The sequence below is a fragment of the Archocentrus centrarchus genome, chromosome 10, assembly GCF_007364275.1.
Source record: "Archocentrus centrarchus isolate MPI-CPG fArcCen1 chromosome 10, fArcCen1, whole genome shotgun sequence".
In the NCBI taxonomy this organism is placed as follows: Eukaryota; Metazoa; Chordata; class Actinopteri; order Cichliformes; family Cichlidae; genus Archocentrus; species Archocentrus centrarchus.
This window is the reverse complement of record NC_044355.1, coordinates 10,414,592-10,429,465: the sequence shown is the minus strand read 5'-3', so window position 1 is coordinate 10,429,465 and position 14,874 is coordinate 10,414,592. Positions and strand designations below refer to the sequence as shown.

At 41.7% G+C, this 14,874-nt stretch overlaps 1 protein-coding gene across 1 annotated transcript in view; it reads right to left on the bottom strand.

Annotated features, from left to right (window-relative positions):
• Positions 1-934: 934 nt before the first annotated feature.
• The window catches only part of tnmd (tenomodulin), an 81,536-nt gene continuing 67,596 nt past the window's right edge, over positions 935-14,874 (bottom strand). The window contains exons 4-7 of the mRNA XM_030739850.1: positions 13,481-13,588; positions 7,974-8,136; positions 5,388-5,473; positions 935-1,426 (exon numbers count right to left, since the gene is read on the bottom strand). Of these exons, the coding sequence (XP_030595710.1) occupies positions 1,217-1,426; positions 5,388-5,473; positions 7,974-8,136; positions 13,481-13,588 (567 nt within the window). The 3' untranslated portion in view covers positions 935-1,216. The remainder of the gene's footprint in view (positions 1,427-5,387; positions 5,474-7,973; positions 8,137-13,480; positions 13,589-14,874) is intronic.

The following is a 14,874-nucleotide window of genomic DNA, read 5'->3' as shown; positions in this document are numbered from 1 at the left end:
TTTACCCAGAGATGTTAACATGCCCAGTTCAGTACTTTCCTGTGTGGGCTATGTTCTCAATCAGCCGTGTTACCTCATTCAGGTCGAGTGTCTCACTTTATGTGAGACTACACATCACATTATCACTTTCCCACCTTCCCACATATTGAGACAGCGTCCCACATTTTGATTGGTTTTAGTTTGCAAAAATCAACTAAAGTGCCTCTCACAAAAAACAGTGGCTTAAAGAGAAATGTGCTGATCTACGCATATATATCTCTACTGAAACTCAAAGACAGAAGTGAAAGCTGGAACAGCAGTTAACATTTTTTGTGATAGTTATTGCTAAAGAAAAGGGGAAAACACAAGTTTAGCTTCCATTTATGCTTATTATGTTTTTCTAGTAAGTGTGTTGGGAAAACTGCACAAAAAAAGATCAAATTTGTAAATTGCAAAAACTACTTCTGAGCATTAATGGCCCCCAGTTTCCCATTTGGTCACACTATTTGGCAGTACATAGTGATTTAATACCAATTTTTCCACTTTAATGAGAATATTAGGAAATACTTTCAGTGTCATGTAGTCCAGTATACCACCATCAAATAGGACCTGAATAATAACCATGAAGAACAGATGTAAAAAAAAAACAAAACAAAAAAAACCCTGTAGAAACATTATAATACAATAATGGAAGTTATGGTAGAGCTGTTGCATTAAATATATTACAGAGTTTTCCTAATAAAGTGTATTTCTTACATATTTAATGTGATAGCACCACACAGATGGTTACATATAGTGCATTGTTAATTGCCTTTATATTGTGTTCACTGTAGCTTTTCATACACAGTAAAACTGGTAGAACTCTTTCAAACCTTGAAGTAAAAATGAATGCATGGCAGAACAGGTAAAGTAAGGACAGACTGTGTTTTCTTCTTCTTCTTCTTTTTTTTTTTTTAGGTGGCTCAGTTTCCAAACTAAATGTGCTCATTGAACAGGATCAAATAACAAGGAGAGAAAATTAGACACCTGTAAACAACCAATGCTTTTTAAGAAAGAATCAAAATGTTTCAAACACCATTTAGACTGTTTAGACTGACTCATACTGACTAGAAGAGCTATTTAATAGTTGCCTGCAATAGACTGCTTTGGTGTCACGAGTGGTCTTGAATATTTATCAAAAGCAAAATTTGCACCTACAACGTAAACAGATTCAAAACCAGACAGCACGCTCAGCGCCTCAGATCCTCCCGAGCATGCGGGCGATCCACCAGTTGCATGGCATGACAACTTGACAGATGACCCGGCCTCCTTGGTAGTAGTATGGCCAGGGGTTGAAGCCACCCAGGGGCTCATAGTAACGGCGGCAGAAGCGGTAACCACGGCGACAGTACTGGCAGCAGTAGCCACGCTCATCCAGACGGTTATCCAGCTCGATTCCAACATCTCTCTGCAGAGGACACAAAAGCGGGCAGGGTTACAATCACACACATGACAAATGCCAGTCCTCCTGAGGCAAGGGCAAGAGAGGAAGAAATGGAGGGGGTGACATGAATTGATGAGGCAGCTTTGATTGTGGGTCACCACAATATATGTAAAATAAAACAAAGTGAAAAAAAAAATCTGAATTGATGTCTGCAAAAATGCAAAACTGTGACATGCTTGATGACAATGCCAAAAGATCACGGTTGAGCTGAGAGGGAATGAGCTTGATTTAAGCTCCAGGAGCATAAAACATGATCTAATACCCTTGACCTTTCTGCAGCAGAGGAAGCACGACTGGAGGCTGCGCACTGCCCCTTCTGTGAATCCAGCATTCACAACCTCTCCACCATCACTATCTCCGGTCAAAGTTACCAGCATAATTACACTATTTCTTTCATCTCTGACCTCTTAACTCCCTCGACCGGAGCACACACTCTGCACTAAAATGACTGCCCCTCCTCCAATAGAGCATTCAAATTAGAGCTCCTCACGTCTTGGCGCCCTCCCCCTGACCTTGACTTTAAGTGCATGGCACATTCCTAAAGCAATTAGCAGAGTAATGATCGCCTAACAAGGATTCTTTCATTTGCTCTTGCTGGCTGCCTCTGAATTTATAGAGGGGCCAAATGAAACCCAAACGAAAGGTAAATTGGGTAGAATTATGGCCCTTGGATTTTTCCATTGTGGTGGTTGGTTCATGCCCTCGTGGACTCATGGGGGCTGAGTGCCATGCCTTTGATCAAGAGCAACTCCAAATGGGGTTCGGCGAAGTGCCACTTAACTCACAGTGTGAGCTGAAGTAGCAACCACCCTCGGTATGCATTTGACCACATTTCAATCTCTTTAGTAAATGAATCCTTGGAAGACAATCCGGTGATATCTCGTTAAACTGCTCAGTTCGAGGAGTCAACATCCTCCACTGACTTCACATCAGAAAAAAATCTGCAAGCACTTACAATGACTCAGCTACGTGCAACAGTGTGGAACAAAACACGTCCGCAGCTGGGAAAAGAAAATGTGTGCGAATTGTTTAAGAGGACAGGACCCACAGGACCACATGGCTGAGTCCCTCTAGTTCCCTACTGCATTAAGTTAGGGAATTAGGGGATTTCTTGCATCTCCTCTACAAATCAGTAAGTATTCGATCACAGTGATTTTACACACATTGTTTCTTTTATGTAGCAGTTACTACCACCACATGACTGACCTATGAAAACGATGCATCTGATGATGAACTGAGTAAAACTGCACACTCTTGAGACATATTCAAAACACAGAGAAAGGTGCACCACAAGATATCCAGGTAGGTTTGATTTATTACTATGACAGTCACAGGTAGGCTTTTAATGATATATAGCTTTAGGCAGGTTTCAGGTCATCTGCTTCCAGGCAACAATCTGTTATAGAAACAACATGAAACCTGTCAATGGACCAACGATAATCTTATCAGCTCCTCACAGACCAAACTGGGGTGTTACGAAATCTGGAGCTTCGGGCGTGGAAAATGAAGAAAATATTTATTCAAATGACGACGCTGTTTATCAACACAAACAGCCAATAGGCAGCATTGTACCTTAAGACAATTAATCAGAGCTATCCTTTAAAACGGAGGGTACATATTAATCACTCCGGCTTGAGTCGTCGTCTCTAGTGGGAAGCTGCGGTGATAAGAATGGTTCACCTTGGGAAATCTGAGGCAGTCACTCACAAACAAGCAGCATTAATGAAGAGTAAAAGCCATTACCCTCTTGCTGGATCTGATTTCATCACACACTCTGGCATACACATGCCACTTGCACACAAACACAAACCCTGTGCATAATATGAGGTGCTGGATGTGAATGAGTCTGCAGAGTAGAAAACTGCGTCAGTCATTCAATAAGATGTAACGAATCAAAGCATGACTCCTCTAATCTCCACACTTGTTGGTATTATTTCACACACGCTGATCACCGCTCTTCATGAGCTTGAAGCACATGCCTGGATGTGTTATTAAATCTCAAAGCAGAGCTCATCATATTCATTCGGGGATCAAAACAGCAGTGATAACATTTCTGTTTCACACTCTGCTTTGTATTCGAAAAGGGTCTTTTATGTAGACACACAGGACAGTGGAACATATGAAATTCTTTGCTGCGTGTCCTGATCTCTGATTTCCATCTCACTGTTCTCTACAGTGAGGTGGAATGACAATGAAATTGGATGTAATTGAATAAGCAGATAGTCATGTATTTCAGTAACTCTGCTGCTTTACCAAAGTGATAAGGAGCTTTAGCTTCAGTGTAAAGATTCCTCTGCAGGCACAAACAAACTTCTGCATTCATGGAATTTGAATTCCTTCAGCTTTTTGCACCTCTGTTATTCATGAACAGCCACTTAGCCTGACCCTGGATGTAGCACTCAGAGGTTTGTAAGGATAAGTCCAAGACACAAGACAAATCCCAGGACGCAAGCAGCAACACATACAAACATATTTACATGAGTACGTGTGAGGTCAATTCATATTGGAAGCCCATCCTTGCAATGTGGGTCAAGGACAGGGTACAATCCCTTCAGGCCTGTCAGTTGGTCGTTATTCAGTCTGAAATTTCCAGGGTCACCTCTGATACACGCCGCACTCTGACATGGCAGCCATGGCAAAGTTCAGCATCGTATATCTGTCAGCCTCTGCTTTATGAATGTGCACTGTGGGCAGGCGTGGCGCTCATATTCAGACTTATGAAATGCAGATGAAGTGAATGCAGAGAAACTGTGAGTAGCAGGCTCTGTGTGTGAGCTTCCTTGTTTTCTTACTGTGCTCATTTGCATGACTTTTAGATGAAGAAAAAAAAAAAAAACAGACTTACACGTGTGGCAAACCACTGGCAGGAGTGAGAGTTCAGACTCCCAATTACAGACTGCTGCCTGCCCTATGCCTGGCCACAAAGGCCGTTGTTATCACTGGACCCACAAACAGCGCTTGGACTTCCTGCTGGAATGGATTGCAATGGTATGCATTACTCAGCTGATAGAGGCAGAACGTTCAAAAGGAGAGCTGAGTTTTTCATCCCCTGGTATGTTTTAATTGCATAGCACTGCATCTCCTGCCACAGACAATGAGCGAGAAGACAGAAGAGCTAGGGGGAAATTGAAGAGTTGAGCAGGAGGCTGTTTCTGGGATGGGCCTGATAAACGTCAACGTTATAGGATGTCTCATTTCTCTGCATGTCTCACACAGTTTCTCCGAGCCCTGCGGAGGAGACTGAGCCCGACTCATTATCCTTGAATTTAGTTTTAGTGGCTGTTCACCTGTAAGTGCTCACTGCGTGTATGCGCATATATCATATATCCTTGCACCTGTTCTTAGGGTGTCTCTTAGTGTGCAACTGCAGTTTTTGTGCTGGTATGAGTGAACAAGTCTTGCATAATATGCTATGCAATGTGATTTTCCCCTAGAGTTAGGGATAATTAATCATACAGTATTGAGTGGTTTACATGCTGTACACCAAAATATGCCACTTGGCCTTTCCATTCATTTTATACGCTTTGATAATTAAAGCATTATTAATAAATGTAACTTATCTGTGCAGCAGTGAGTGACCTTGAGAGTGCTGCTTTGTACAGTGCTTTCCACTGCCTCAGAAAAAAGGAAGTGAAAAAAAGGCTCTAACTAGGGCTGTAAGGCACAAGTTGCTGCCTTTGAAAGGCTGGATATTCCTCTCAATTAATGGAGAGACATTAAGGGAGTCTTCATTGAACTGGCCTTACTTAAACAGATATATAGAGCAATTGCTATGCCCTCTGGTGCACAAAGTCAGTTTTAACATCAATTAGTGAGCGATTTATATGCAGAAAGAGTTGAGGCAAGAGCTGCAGCTGATTGAAGTGACTTTACTGTATCTCGTGGTGTGGTCCCCGGGTGACGTGGCAGAGAGGCCCCCACTTACATAGTCATTTACGGGAAGTTGGTCCAGGACGTCGCGGGCAAAACGCTGACCTGTGACCTCTGCATCGGGTGTGTCAACCTCAGCATCTGAGTGCACGGAGAGGACAGAGGAGAGTAGGAGAGTGTGAGAAAGAGATGTTACTGTAGATACTTCCAACTGTTTTCTGTTGTTTGAATTAAAATGAGAGAGCTCTTAGATTCAATTTTGGCTTGAATACTGTGTTTTCCCAGTGGCTTGATGTTACTTACTAACATTCAAAAGAAATTAATTCCAGGCTTTTTTCACACTTCTGTCAAACAATGGTCTTATTGCTTTTGCGATACTAACACACAGATGCCAGTTCATAAAGTCTTGGCATCTTTATGAGAAAGAAAAAGACAGAAAAACAAATCTCCAGATGACCAAAACAAGAGGATGAACATAACAGGCTACATTTACTGAGGTATATATATGCAGGTGCAGGTGTACATTTCAGAGAAAAATATAATTCTTTTTACTACATTTATCTGATTGTGGGTGTTACCTTGTAGACACTTCATATATTGCACAAGCTGCAAATATCTTCATCTTAACATGAAAGACTGCTGATGAATGCTTATTTTTCAAAGCATATGAAAAAACTGCCATTTTTGGTGAGATGATTGCAAACTCCTTAATAGAATGTAAGAGGTCTTATACATTTTCCCAGAAAAGCAACAATTTTCTTCCAATTCATCTTTTTTAAACCAGCAGTGACTGATCCAACACTGACATTACCTTGTATGGTAGTATAGAAATCCTGTTTTTTAAATGTTTGCTTATTTACACATCCAGTAGTGCAGTCTAGCATTACTTTTCACACTGAGTTGTGTTCTTAAACACTCCTTTAACATTGCTTTTGGTCTCTACCAGCTAATGAAAGAAAATATAACTGCTAAATGTTTGACTGTGAGCAGCTGCTAGTTGTTATCCGTGTCTGTCTGCTGCTTCGTTCAAAGCTGATGGACTGAGTTTTAAGACGCTACAAGAGTGTGTAGGAGAAACTCTGCAGGTCAGATAGCTATACAGTGAGCTGAAATTCATTATAAAGCTCTGCAGGGGAGCTGCAAATTTATGCTCGTCACTAACATTGCTCTTTTCCACATTGTCACATTATTTTGCAGTTGCTGTTTTGTACAGACTGTTTTGTGGAGCGATATTTTTAAAATATACTTTTACGTCTGGGCTTAATAGTGTAATAATTTACACTTAGATAATTTGTAATGTTAACTAATCTCTAGGGCCTAAAATAAAGCTGTCACGGATGCTTGAAAAACATGCAGCTCCTGTAATGGCCACTTGAGGCTGGCTCTAAAAGTGAGTCGATCCTTCTGCCTGAAATGTTGAAGCAGAAATAAACATGTTTACAGCCAGGCACAAAAACATTTTTGGTCTTTAAATTAGGGCGTATATTGCTGCATAATTAGGGTCACTGATAGGCTGCTGCTGACACAGATTGCTGTTAGCTGTCACCTCAGCTAATTTAAGTCACTGAACTGTACCTAGTGAGGGATGTTAACTTGTCTGCCATTTTTGATATGCAATACTGTATGGTCAACTTAATAAGGCCTAGAAAGGTCACACAGGCCTAGAAATGGGTCAATGAGCCCCTGGCAACCACTGGTCACTAGGGAAAAATGTAAATTCCCTGACTGGTTGGAAAAAACGTCCTTGTGATTAGCGCTTAGCACTTTTCTACTCTATTTGAACAAAGTGCTTTGTCCTACGAGCCTCATTCCCCCATTCACTGACTGGCAGCAATCTCCAACAACCACTCACCAACCAGTCTGAGAGTGCACATTTTTCCCTCACCACCGGTGGTTGTATCACATCTAATATAGTGGACAACTCTAGAGCCCCATGTGAATGACATCATGCAAAAAAAAAAACCCTCTACTGATGAGGTTCATGGTGTTGATGCCTTTTGAGCATTTTAATGGTGTTATCTGACAAATAATATGCCCTATTGTGTGGTTAATTAAAATAACGGACTGTCAAATAAGCCTGTGCAAAGATATTTTTTGTGTGTGAATGAAGTTCTAATATTATTTTGTTTATTTTAGCACTAATTAACAAGTATCTGTGCGCATGCAGTGCACTTATATAGTCTAGGGAGACAACTTGCTAACCCAGCACTCCACCCTTTCATGCAAATGCTTAATTCCCAATATTACAAAATGCCAAACTTGAGGCTTCAAGACATTAGTCAATTAGTCATGTTACAGTGGCTACATCCATCCTTTATATACATGTGTAAAATATAATATGAGACAATATAAAGTAGCCTTTCTGTGACTCTATGAGTTCAACTGCATTGATTTAATTTGTCGTACTTTCACAATGTGTGTGCACTGGTAATTTTGTTGAAGTAGAGGATACGAACGTTCTTTTCACCACTGAACATCAGCCTCTTTACTTTCCTAACACGCAGGGAATAGTCTGGGCTGCCTGCTCATATGGTTAGGAACTCATGCTGTCTCCATGGACCTGCATATGGCCTGTGGAGATGCCCTCCAGCGAGAGTGTTAATAGTCTACATTTAGAGGCAGAGATGCCCCCTGCTCTCACCGCTCAGGGGGGAGGGATGGATCCAGTGGATGGGCAGCTGCTGGCAAATCTCCCAGATCTTGGAGTCAAGGAGGAAGGCTGGGTTAACGATGGGTTCCTCAGCAGGAACCCACACTTGGGAGTCATCCACCTTCATATCCATGGCCTCAGTCTCATCCACCTGCTAGAAAACAACACATACGCATACACACACTCACACGTATGTTATGTATACACAAGATAGAGCATGTCCAACCCTGTGAAAAAGTCTGCACCCCACACAGTGTATAGTCATGCATTTGCACTCAGTTCCCCTGAGCCATGCAGCAGCCCCAGCCTCGTCATTTTATCTATCACCTTTGTGTCTGCTGAGAGGACAGCAACTTCCCGACTCCTGACTCCCACTGCCCCGACTCCCTCCTCCTGCTCTCTGTCACCCTCTTCTCAAGCCTCCGGCATGCTCTTTCTATTATACATCATTGAAATTCACAGACAGTGATGATTTGACTTTTAAATGACTTTAGAAGTGGTCTTCATTACTCCGAGTGTGGCTGCAATATCGTTTAATGTGACAGACACAATAAAGCCTTGCATCCCCCCCCAACTATGCTCCCTTACTCCCTCCCCCTCCACCACAATGCTTCACTTGGCACCGAGCACTATCACTAGGCTTAATTTGTTGATACTGTAGTTCATGAGCTGTAAAGTAAACTATTATTGCTTAATGATAGGGACTACATGTCAGTGTTGTCTAATAGAGACATATGAAGGGGATTTGGTAATGCTCTCCCTTAACAGTGAGGATATTTATTTTCTTCATGTATATGTAAATACACACACAAACAAACTCTTCTTCCCATTCCCTTGTTAATTAGCAGCCCAGAACAGAAAAACAGTTCACTTGACAAATGTTTTTACAAGGTGATTTTCTTCCAGTCTAAAGCTTAATTGCACATTAGTTAAGCTTGATGTAGAATCCCGGGGCTATAGCAGGAGCAAGAATCATTTATACTGGGTCGTGCCCCCTCCCTCATGTTTGCCCCTGTCACTCTCGCATGAATTAAAATTTTACTTTTCACGCTGCTTCTTGTTTGTCTTCGAACGACACAGCTGTGACCTGTGGAGACGAAGAAGAAGAAGAAGAAGAGGAAGAAGAAAAAGAGACGGCTTAAACACATTCTATCACATCAAAGAATGTGTTTGGGTGCGGGAGGTGTTCAGCGAGCTTTTGACACACTTTCCCTCACTTTTAAGCGCCGGCCAGCAGACTAATGATGACTCGGAAGACTGGTGTAGCGGGGTGGTGGTGTTACAGCAGAGAGGGTGCTCTGCTGCAGAGCTGGTGTGCTCACTGTTCCTGTGGCTGCAGAAATTAAAATCAAACTCGAGCAACACAAACAGCACTCTCTAATTGGACCTCTTAACCACTGAAGCCAAGTCAGACTTCTCTGGAAAGTAAATGGAGGTCACGACATGGGGGCGCACAACATGACTTTGACTTCACAGTTGAGAAACGACTCCAATAACTTGTAGGAGAGAGCGCCTTGGGGGAGGTAGTAAAGGTCAGCATTTTAGCATGGGGCAGGGATTTCTAAATGCCAGTTGACAAGCACAAAGACAACATGATTACAGTCCGCCAGTTTATACACACTTTTGAAAGGCTTTTCCATTTTGCTATTGACAAATGATATATTATTAGGACACAAGCAACTTTTTATCAAGTATTGGACCTTGGGAATGGTGGTAATTTGTTTTGTGGAGCCCGCTCCTGGTGTATGTATGCTTTTCGCCTACAGTGCACAACTTAATTATACACCAGTTGTGCTGTAGTTAATAAATTTACCCTCTCCTGCCACTGTGTCCCAAGGGGGGGAAACACTGTTGACATGACACATTGTTTAAAGTGTGTGCTATGTTTGCCAGAGATCAACAAAGATTTTCTCCCCATACCCAATAGCATTCACACACTGCACCTAACACTGGCAGTTTTCTTTTTTAATCTAACATACCTGGTGGGGAACCTTAGTTGATAGCCATATTCAAGCAGCTTGCAGTGTTTGTGCTGGTGCCTGTTTAAGGGCACCGAGGGTGCCGATCATGCCAGCATTTAAAAATGCAAATTCTGTGGCAATAATAAATAAATATCTCGAGGAGGATTTGGTTTGGCAGATGTGGCGAAGCAAACAAGTACAGAATCTTCAGCTTTGTTCACCTTTAGGGAATTTTGGCATGCAAATTTTTGCTATTGACAAACAAAACTGTCCTGTTAGTGCGCTGGGGGAACAGACAACCTCGATAGTCTAAAATGGCCTCTCTGAGAATTTGTTGCACTATGAAATTTTATTCTGTTGGTGAATAAACTGAGCCCGAAGAGAAAAGTCATGACACAGAAGTAGATTGTACGATACAGCTTTTGACTAAGGAAGCTACTGTGTCAGCGAGTTCCCGGCTGGGTTGCATGTTAGTGGTTCATTTACCAGCTATAGCTACAGTAGCCATGTGAGTTGTCACAGCATCACCGAGTCCCATATTTTGCAAAGACGTAAAGATGAATTCTGCTGTCCCATTTTCTGGCGTGACATGACCTTATTACTGAACACAGCAAATGTAGAAACTGAACGTTTTGTTGCAGTGTCACGAACCACCCTGCCATTCACTGAGCTCTTGCAGACAAAAATGACACAAAACAATCTGCACTGTGTGCTCGCAGGACTTTGGCGTATTCACAGCCTCCGCTGTGGTGTTGTTTCTCATCACAGTGCTTTTCTGTTTGTAGCTATTGTCTGAGTGGGAGGTTTTTGGTTGTTGGGCGAGCTTTGGTCATCCATATTAAGTGGGTGTTTAATGGAGCAAATGGCATCCATTGACAATTTTAAGGGGAGTGAGGGAGGTTGATGGCGATTTTTGTGTCAGACTGGGGGAATGAAGCTCAGGGATTACTCCCTCAGACATTTCATAGAGAAGGCAAATTGAAAAGGGAAGGAAAAAATCCTGGCAAACAATTCATGTTTGTCACCTGGTTCTCCCTCGAAGGGGCTGCATTTTCTTATCAGCCGCTTGCAGTTTTACCGCAGTTTTTTCCATTGTTTTTCACCTCAGCTCTAAAGCCTGCCACGGCTGCTCTGAGCCCTTTTTCCTAAAAGCCTGTGGTGGGGTTAAGCTAGGAACCATTAGCAGCTGGCTTTCACCCCTGTGAGCTTCATGTGTTTCACCACCCGAGGAGGAACTTGTGCTCATCTTTTCCAGGGTCACACGTGGGTGGATTCTCATAGAGGTTGGAGCTGAGGCTGCTGTCTAATGTGAGGACATACTTTGGTGGGGTCAAGCCAAGGTCACTGTTTATTACCTCAATATGCCCCCACCCCCAGGATTTACTGTATTTTTGTTGTGTAATCTAGTGTTTTTGTGGTAAAATCATCCCCTGCAACAATATTAGCCACAGAATATAGAGGTGTAAGTATAGAGAGAAAAGAGCAGAAAGCAAAATAGGGAAATGTTGGGAGAATAACATGTGGCATTTGTGTGGTATTGATTGATGAATATATTAGTATGTGAATTGAGTGATTATATGGCTTCTTGCAGAGAATTAGATAAAATCAGTCCCAGTGTCATGCCTGTCAACTGATGATGCCCGTGTGCACAGCTACAGATTCATTTCAGTGAGCTGGAAAACAGCAATGTGGCAATATCAGTTCAGAAATGTCCATGGCATCTTATCATGTTTGTGGAGTCACACACTATTACAAATTTGCAAGCTAAAAACGTGTTTTCCGTGACTTTCCGGAGTTGTCTAGTTATAGCTTTGAGGTAACCAGGAGAGAAGCACAAGCACCAGGAGAAAATATTCTGCAAGGAAAAACATGCTATTTTTACAATCCGCTCTAAATTTTGCAGGTGCAGACATCTGCATGCTTTGACAGAGGCGGGCTATCCATTGATTTAAATGCACAGACATGAGATTGGAATCAGTCTCCTCTTATGACTCTCAGCACAATAATCTTCCTTCAAACACCAGAATCTTTAGAGATTATGAACTCCACAGTTGAAGAAATATATTTACATGCCACTTGGCAAAACTAAATATGCTTTCAGCTTGTTTATGGTTTTTATCAGCATGTAAGAAAAAAATATTTAATTTGTTGTCCTACAAAACACTTTTTTCTTTGAGATAAAAGCTTCTTGGAGCAACTAAACCATTATTGCTAAAGTGTTTTGAGTGAGTAAACCTAGTGCCATGTTGGATTTGGGATACCACTGTCCACCTTTACCACCTGCCACCAATAATGCACTGTGTTTACCTACAAAATTGTTTCCTTTGAATATAATCAAGATATCAATAATGCATTCCTCAAACACACTATGAAAGTTGTAGTTAATAAAAATAATTTATGGGGGCAGGGTTGCATGCTTGCTGCCTGGTTAACGCTGCTTAGAAAGTGGAGTCAAAGCGCTTTTCTTCTTGTGTGTCATCTCTTAAGGCAAGAGTGGAACAGAGTACAATTAGAACTTCATGTAAACCACATCTTAAAAACACTTTGTGAACAATTACTTTATTGAAAGGCTTCCTTGACTACTGGAATGTGCCCTATCACTTTGCTGGCCTTAGATGATTCACTTTGGAGCTGTAAATTAAGCCAATTAGGCTTCACAGTGCACAAAAGAAGACAGAGATGGCACGGACATATGGTGCTGCCTGGGCAATTAGTATCTGTAAACGTGGATCAGACATTATAAAGATGAAAAGAATATAAAACAAAACGGTGTCTTTTTTAGGGGTGTAACAGCTTGTGTTCTTAAAGTTAAAACCATGAGTGGTCTGACAATTGCCTTATTCTGTTTTTTAAATAAGGCAGTGAGTGGGGTGCGTCAGATATTTGCCAGCTACTTCTTCTCAGCTACAATGTGAAATGTAAATGAGAGTATGCTAGCAGTAGAGACATTTGAGAGGAGGATTTTCTCTTTGAACATGCAGCCCACTCAGTGAATTGCACTGTGACACTGAAAAAATGGGAATTTTGATTGACTGAATTTTCTCCATTCCTTTTTCTGAAGTTCACACACAACTGTAGGAATCCAAAAAAAAAAAAAAAAGAAAATAAATCACTCTAAACCTGGAGAGAGCCTTGTGAATTTTGCAAAGAAAACATCTTTAAAAAATATCATTTTAATGGTTTACCTCTCTCTCAGACCTCTCTTGCACCCTTCCCCCTTTAGGCTATTTGGGTAAAGCCTTTGGAGGAGATGATTAAAAATTAATATTTGGCTCAAGATTGACAGCAAACACCATTTGATGTGAGCCACAAAGAGACTATGGGTTTTCGGGTAGCTTTCTGGCGGTTTTACAGGCACCACAAACCCTAGTTTATTCTTCAGTGAGAGGGCTGGGGGAGATAGGACAAGATGGACAGGCCGAGGATTTGTGTGGCGCTCACAGCGCTCAACTCTGGTTATCTCCCTGCAGTATGCATGACAGCCTCTGCAGGACCACAGAGAGTCCGAGGTACCTGTAACAGAAAGAGGAGGCATACCAGCAGCTCTGTGTCCTCAGTCTCCACCTCTGCCAATGCGGGTAGTTTCTTAGTTTGGGTCCTGATGTAGCACCTCTGATGTTCAGCAAACCGGATCCCAGTGATTCCCTTTGAAAAGGAAAAAGAAATGAAGGGATGCTCAGAAATTCAGATATATGTATCATTCAGTAGCCTTCTGTGATGTGGATATCCCATACGAACTGAGGCAATCATTTTAAAATGCTCAGCTTTTTGCTGATAATCAAAGCTGTTAAAAAGTTAAAACCTAATGAGTAAGAAGGTGTGTTTTGATCTCCTTCTTCCTTTTTTTGTAACTTTTATATCATGGCATGAAATTGATGCCTGCTTGGCTCTTGCAACACAGCTTTTGCTTTCAAGCTGAATGAAGTAAAAAGGTAGCGGGTGTTCCACTGTGGCTTGGTAATGCTTTATAGCAGGATATATCGCACAGGAGAGCCAAGTGACATTGTTGAGAATGAAGTGTTTTCTACAGAGACTGCCCCCATTGAATTAGCCAGTCATAGGTCCCTGTCACTCTCTTAATCTGCGCAGTCAAGTGTGGAGTCACTCTCTTCAGCTCCACTGATGATCCTCCACCATGTGGACTGTGGCTCTTTTCAGTTTGACACACAGAGCCTCAATAGGCAAGAAAGATCTGTTAATTCTCTCTCGCTGCTATTGTATGTTAATCTAAGATATTCAGCCAGAATAAGTTTGAAAGACTTTCAGTAGATCAGATTGTATCCAATTTATTTTCTGCAGAGAGCTGCTCATTCAGCACACTGTATTAGAACAGACGGCAGGATCTACATCTGCCACAGCTGCTTTAAACTTGCATCAAGTAAAAATTGTATGAGCTGTACCATGAAAATGGACTTGATTCAATCTAAATTTAATTACACTTACACGGTGATTGCTATGACATCTCCTTTGAATTGGTTAACTTGACCATGTGGGTGCTATTTCTATATTTTCAGCGGTGCTGTCACTCTCAGAGCCAGATACCAGCTGCATGAGACACGATACAAAGTGATGGCTGTCATAATCTACTGCATGTAATTTCATCTGTGTGAAAAAAGGATGGTGCAATAATAGTCTCAAGCACAAAAGCATTATGTTTATGCCGGGCTTTATTGTGATGAGTCTCTGTTTAATTTGGGTCTACTGTGTTGGTGAGCTGCAGCGCAAGAGAAGAGGGCGATGTTGTGATGAGATACACTGATTACTGGGCTTGGTCAACCAGAAAATGAAGAAAGACACATTAACATAGGACTGAGGAATGGAAACGCAAAGCCATTTTAACAGACAACACTGAAATATCCACTTGGTGTATCCATGTGCAAGATGCTCATCTAAGTCTTATCAAGAGAACAGAGAACATGTAACAGCATGCA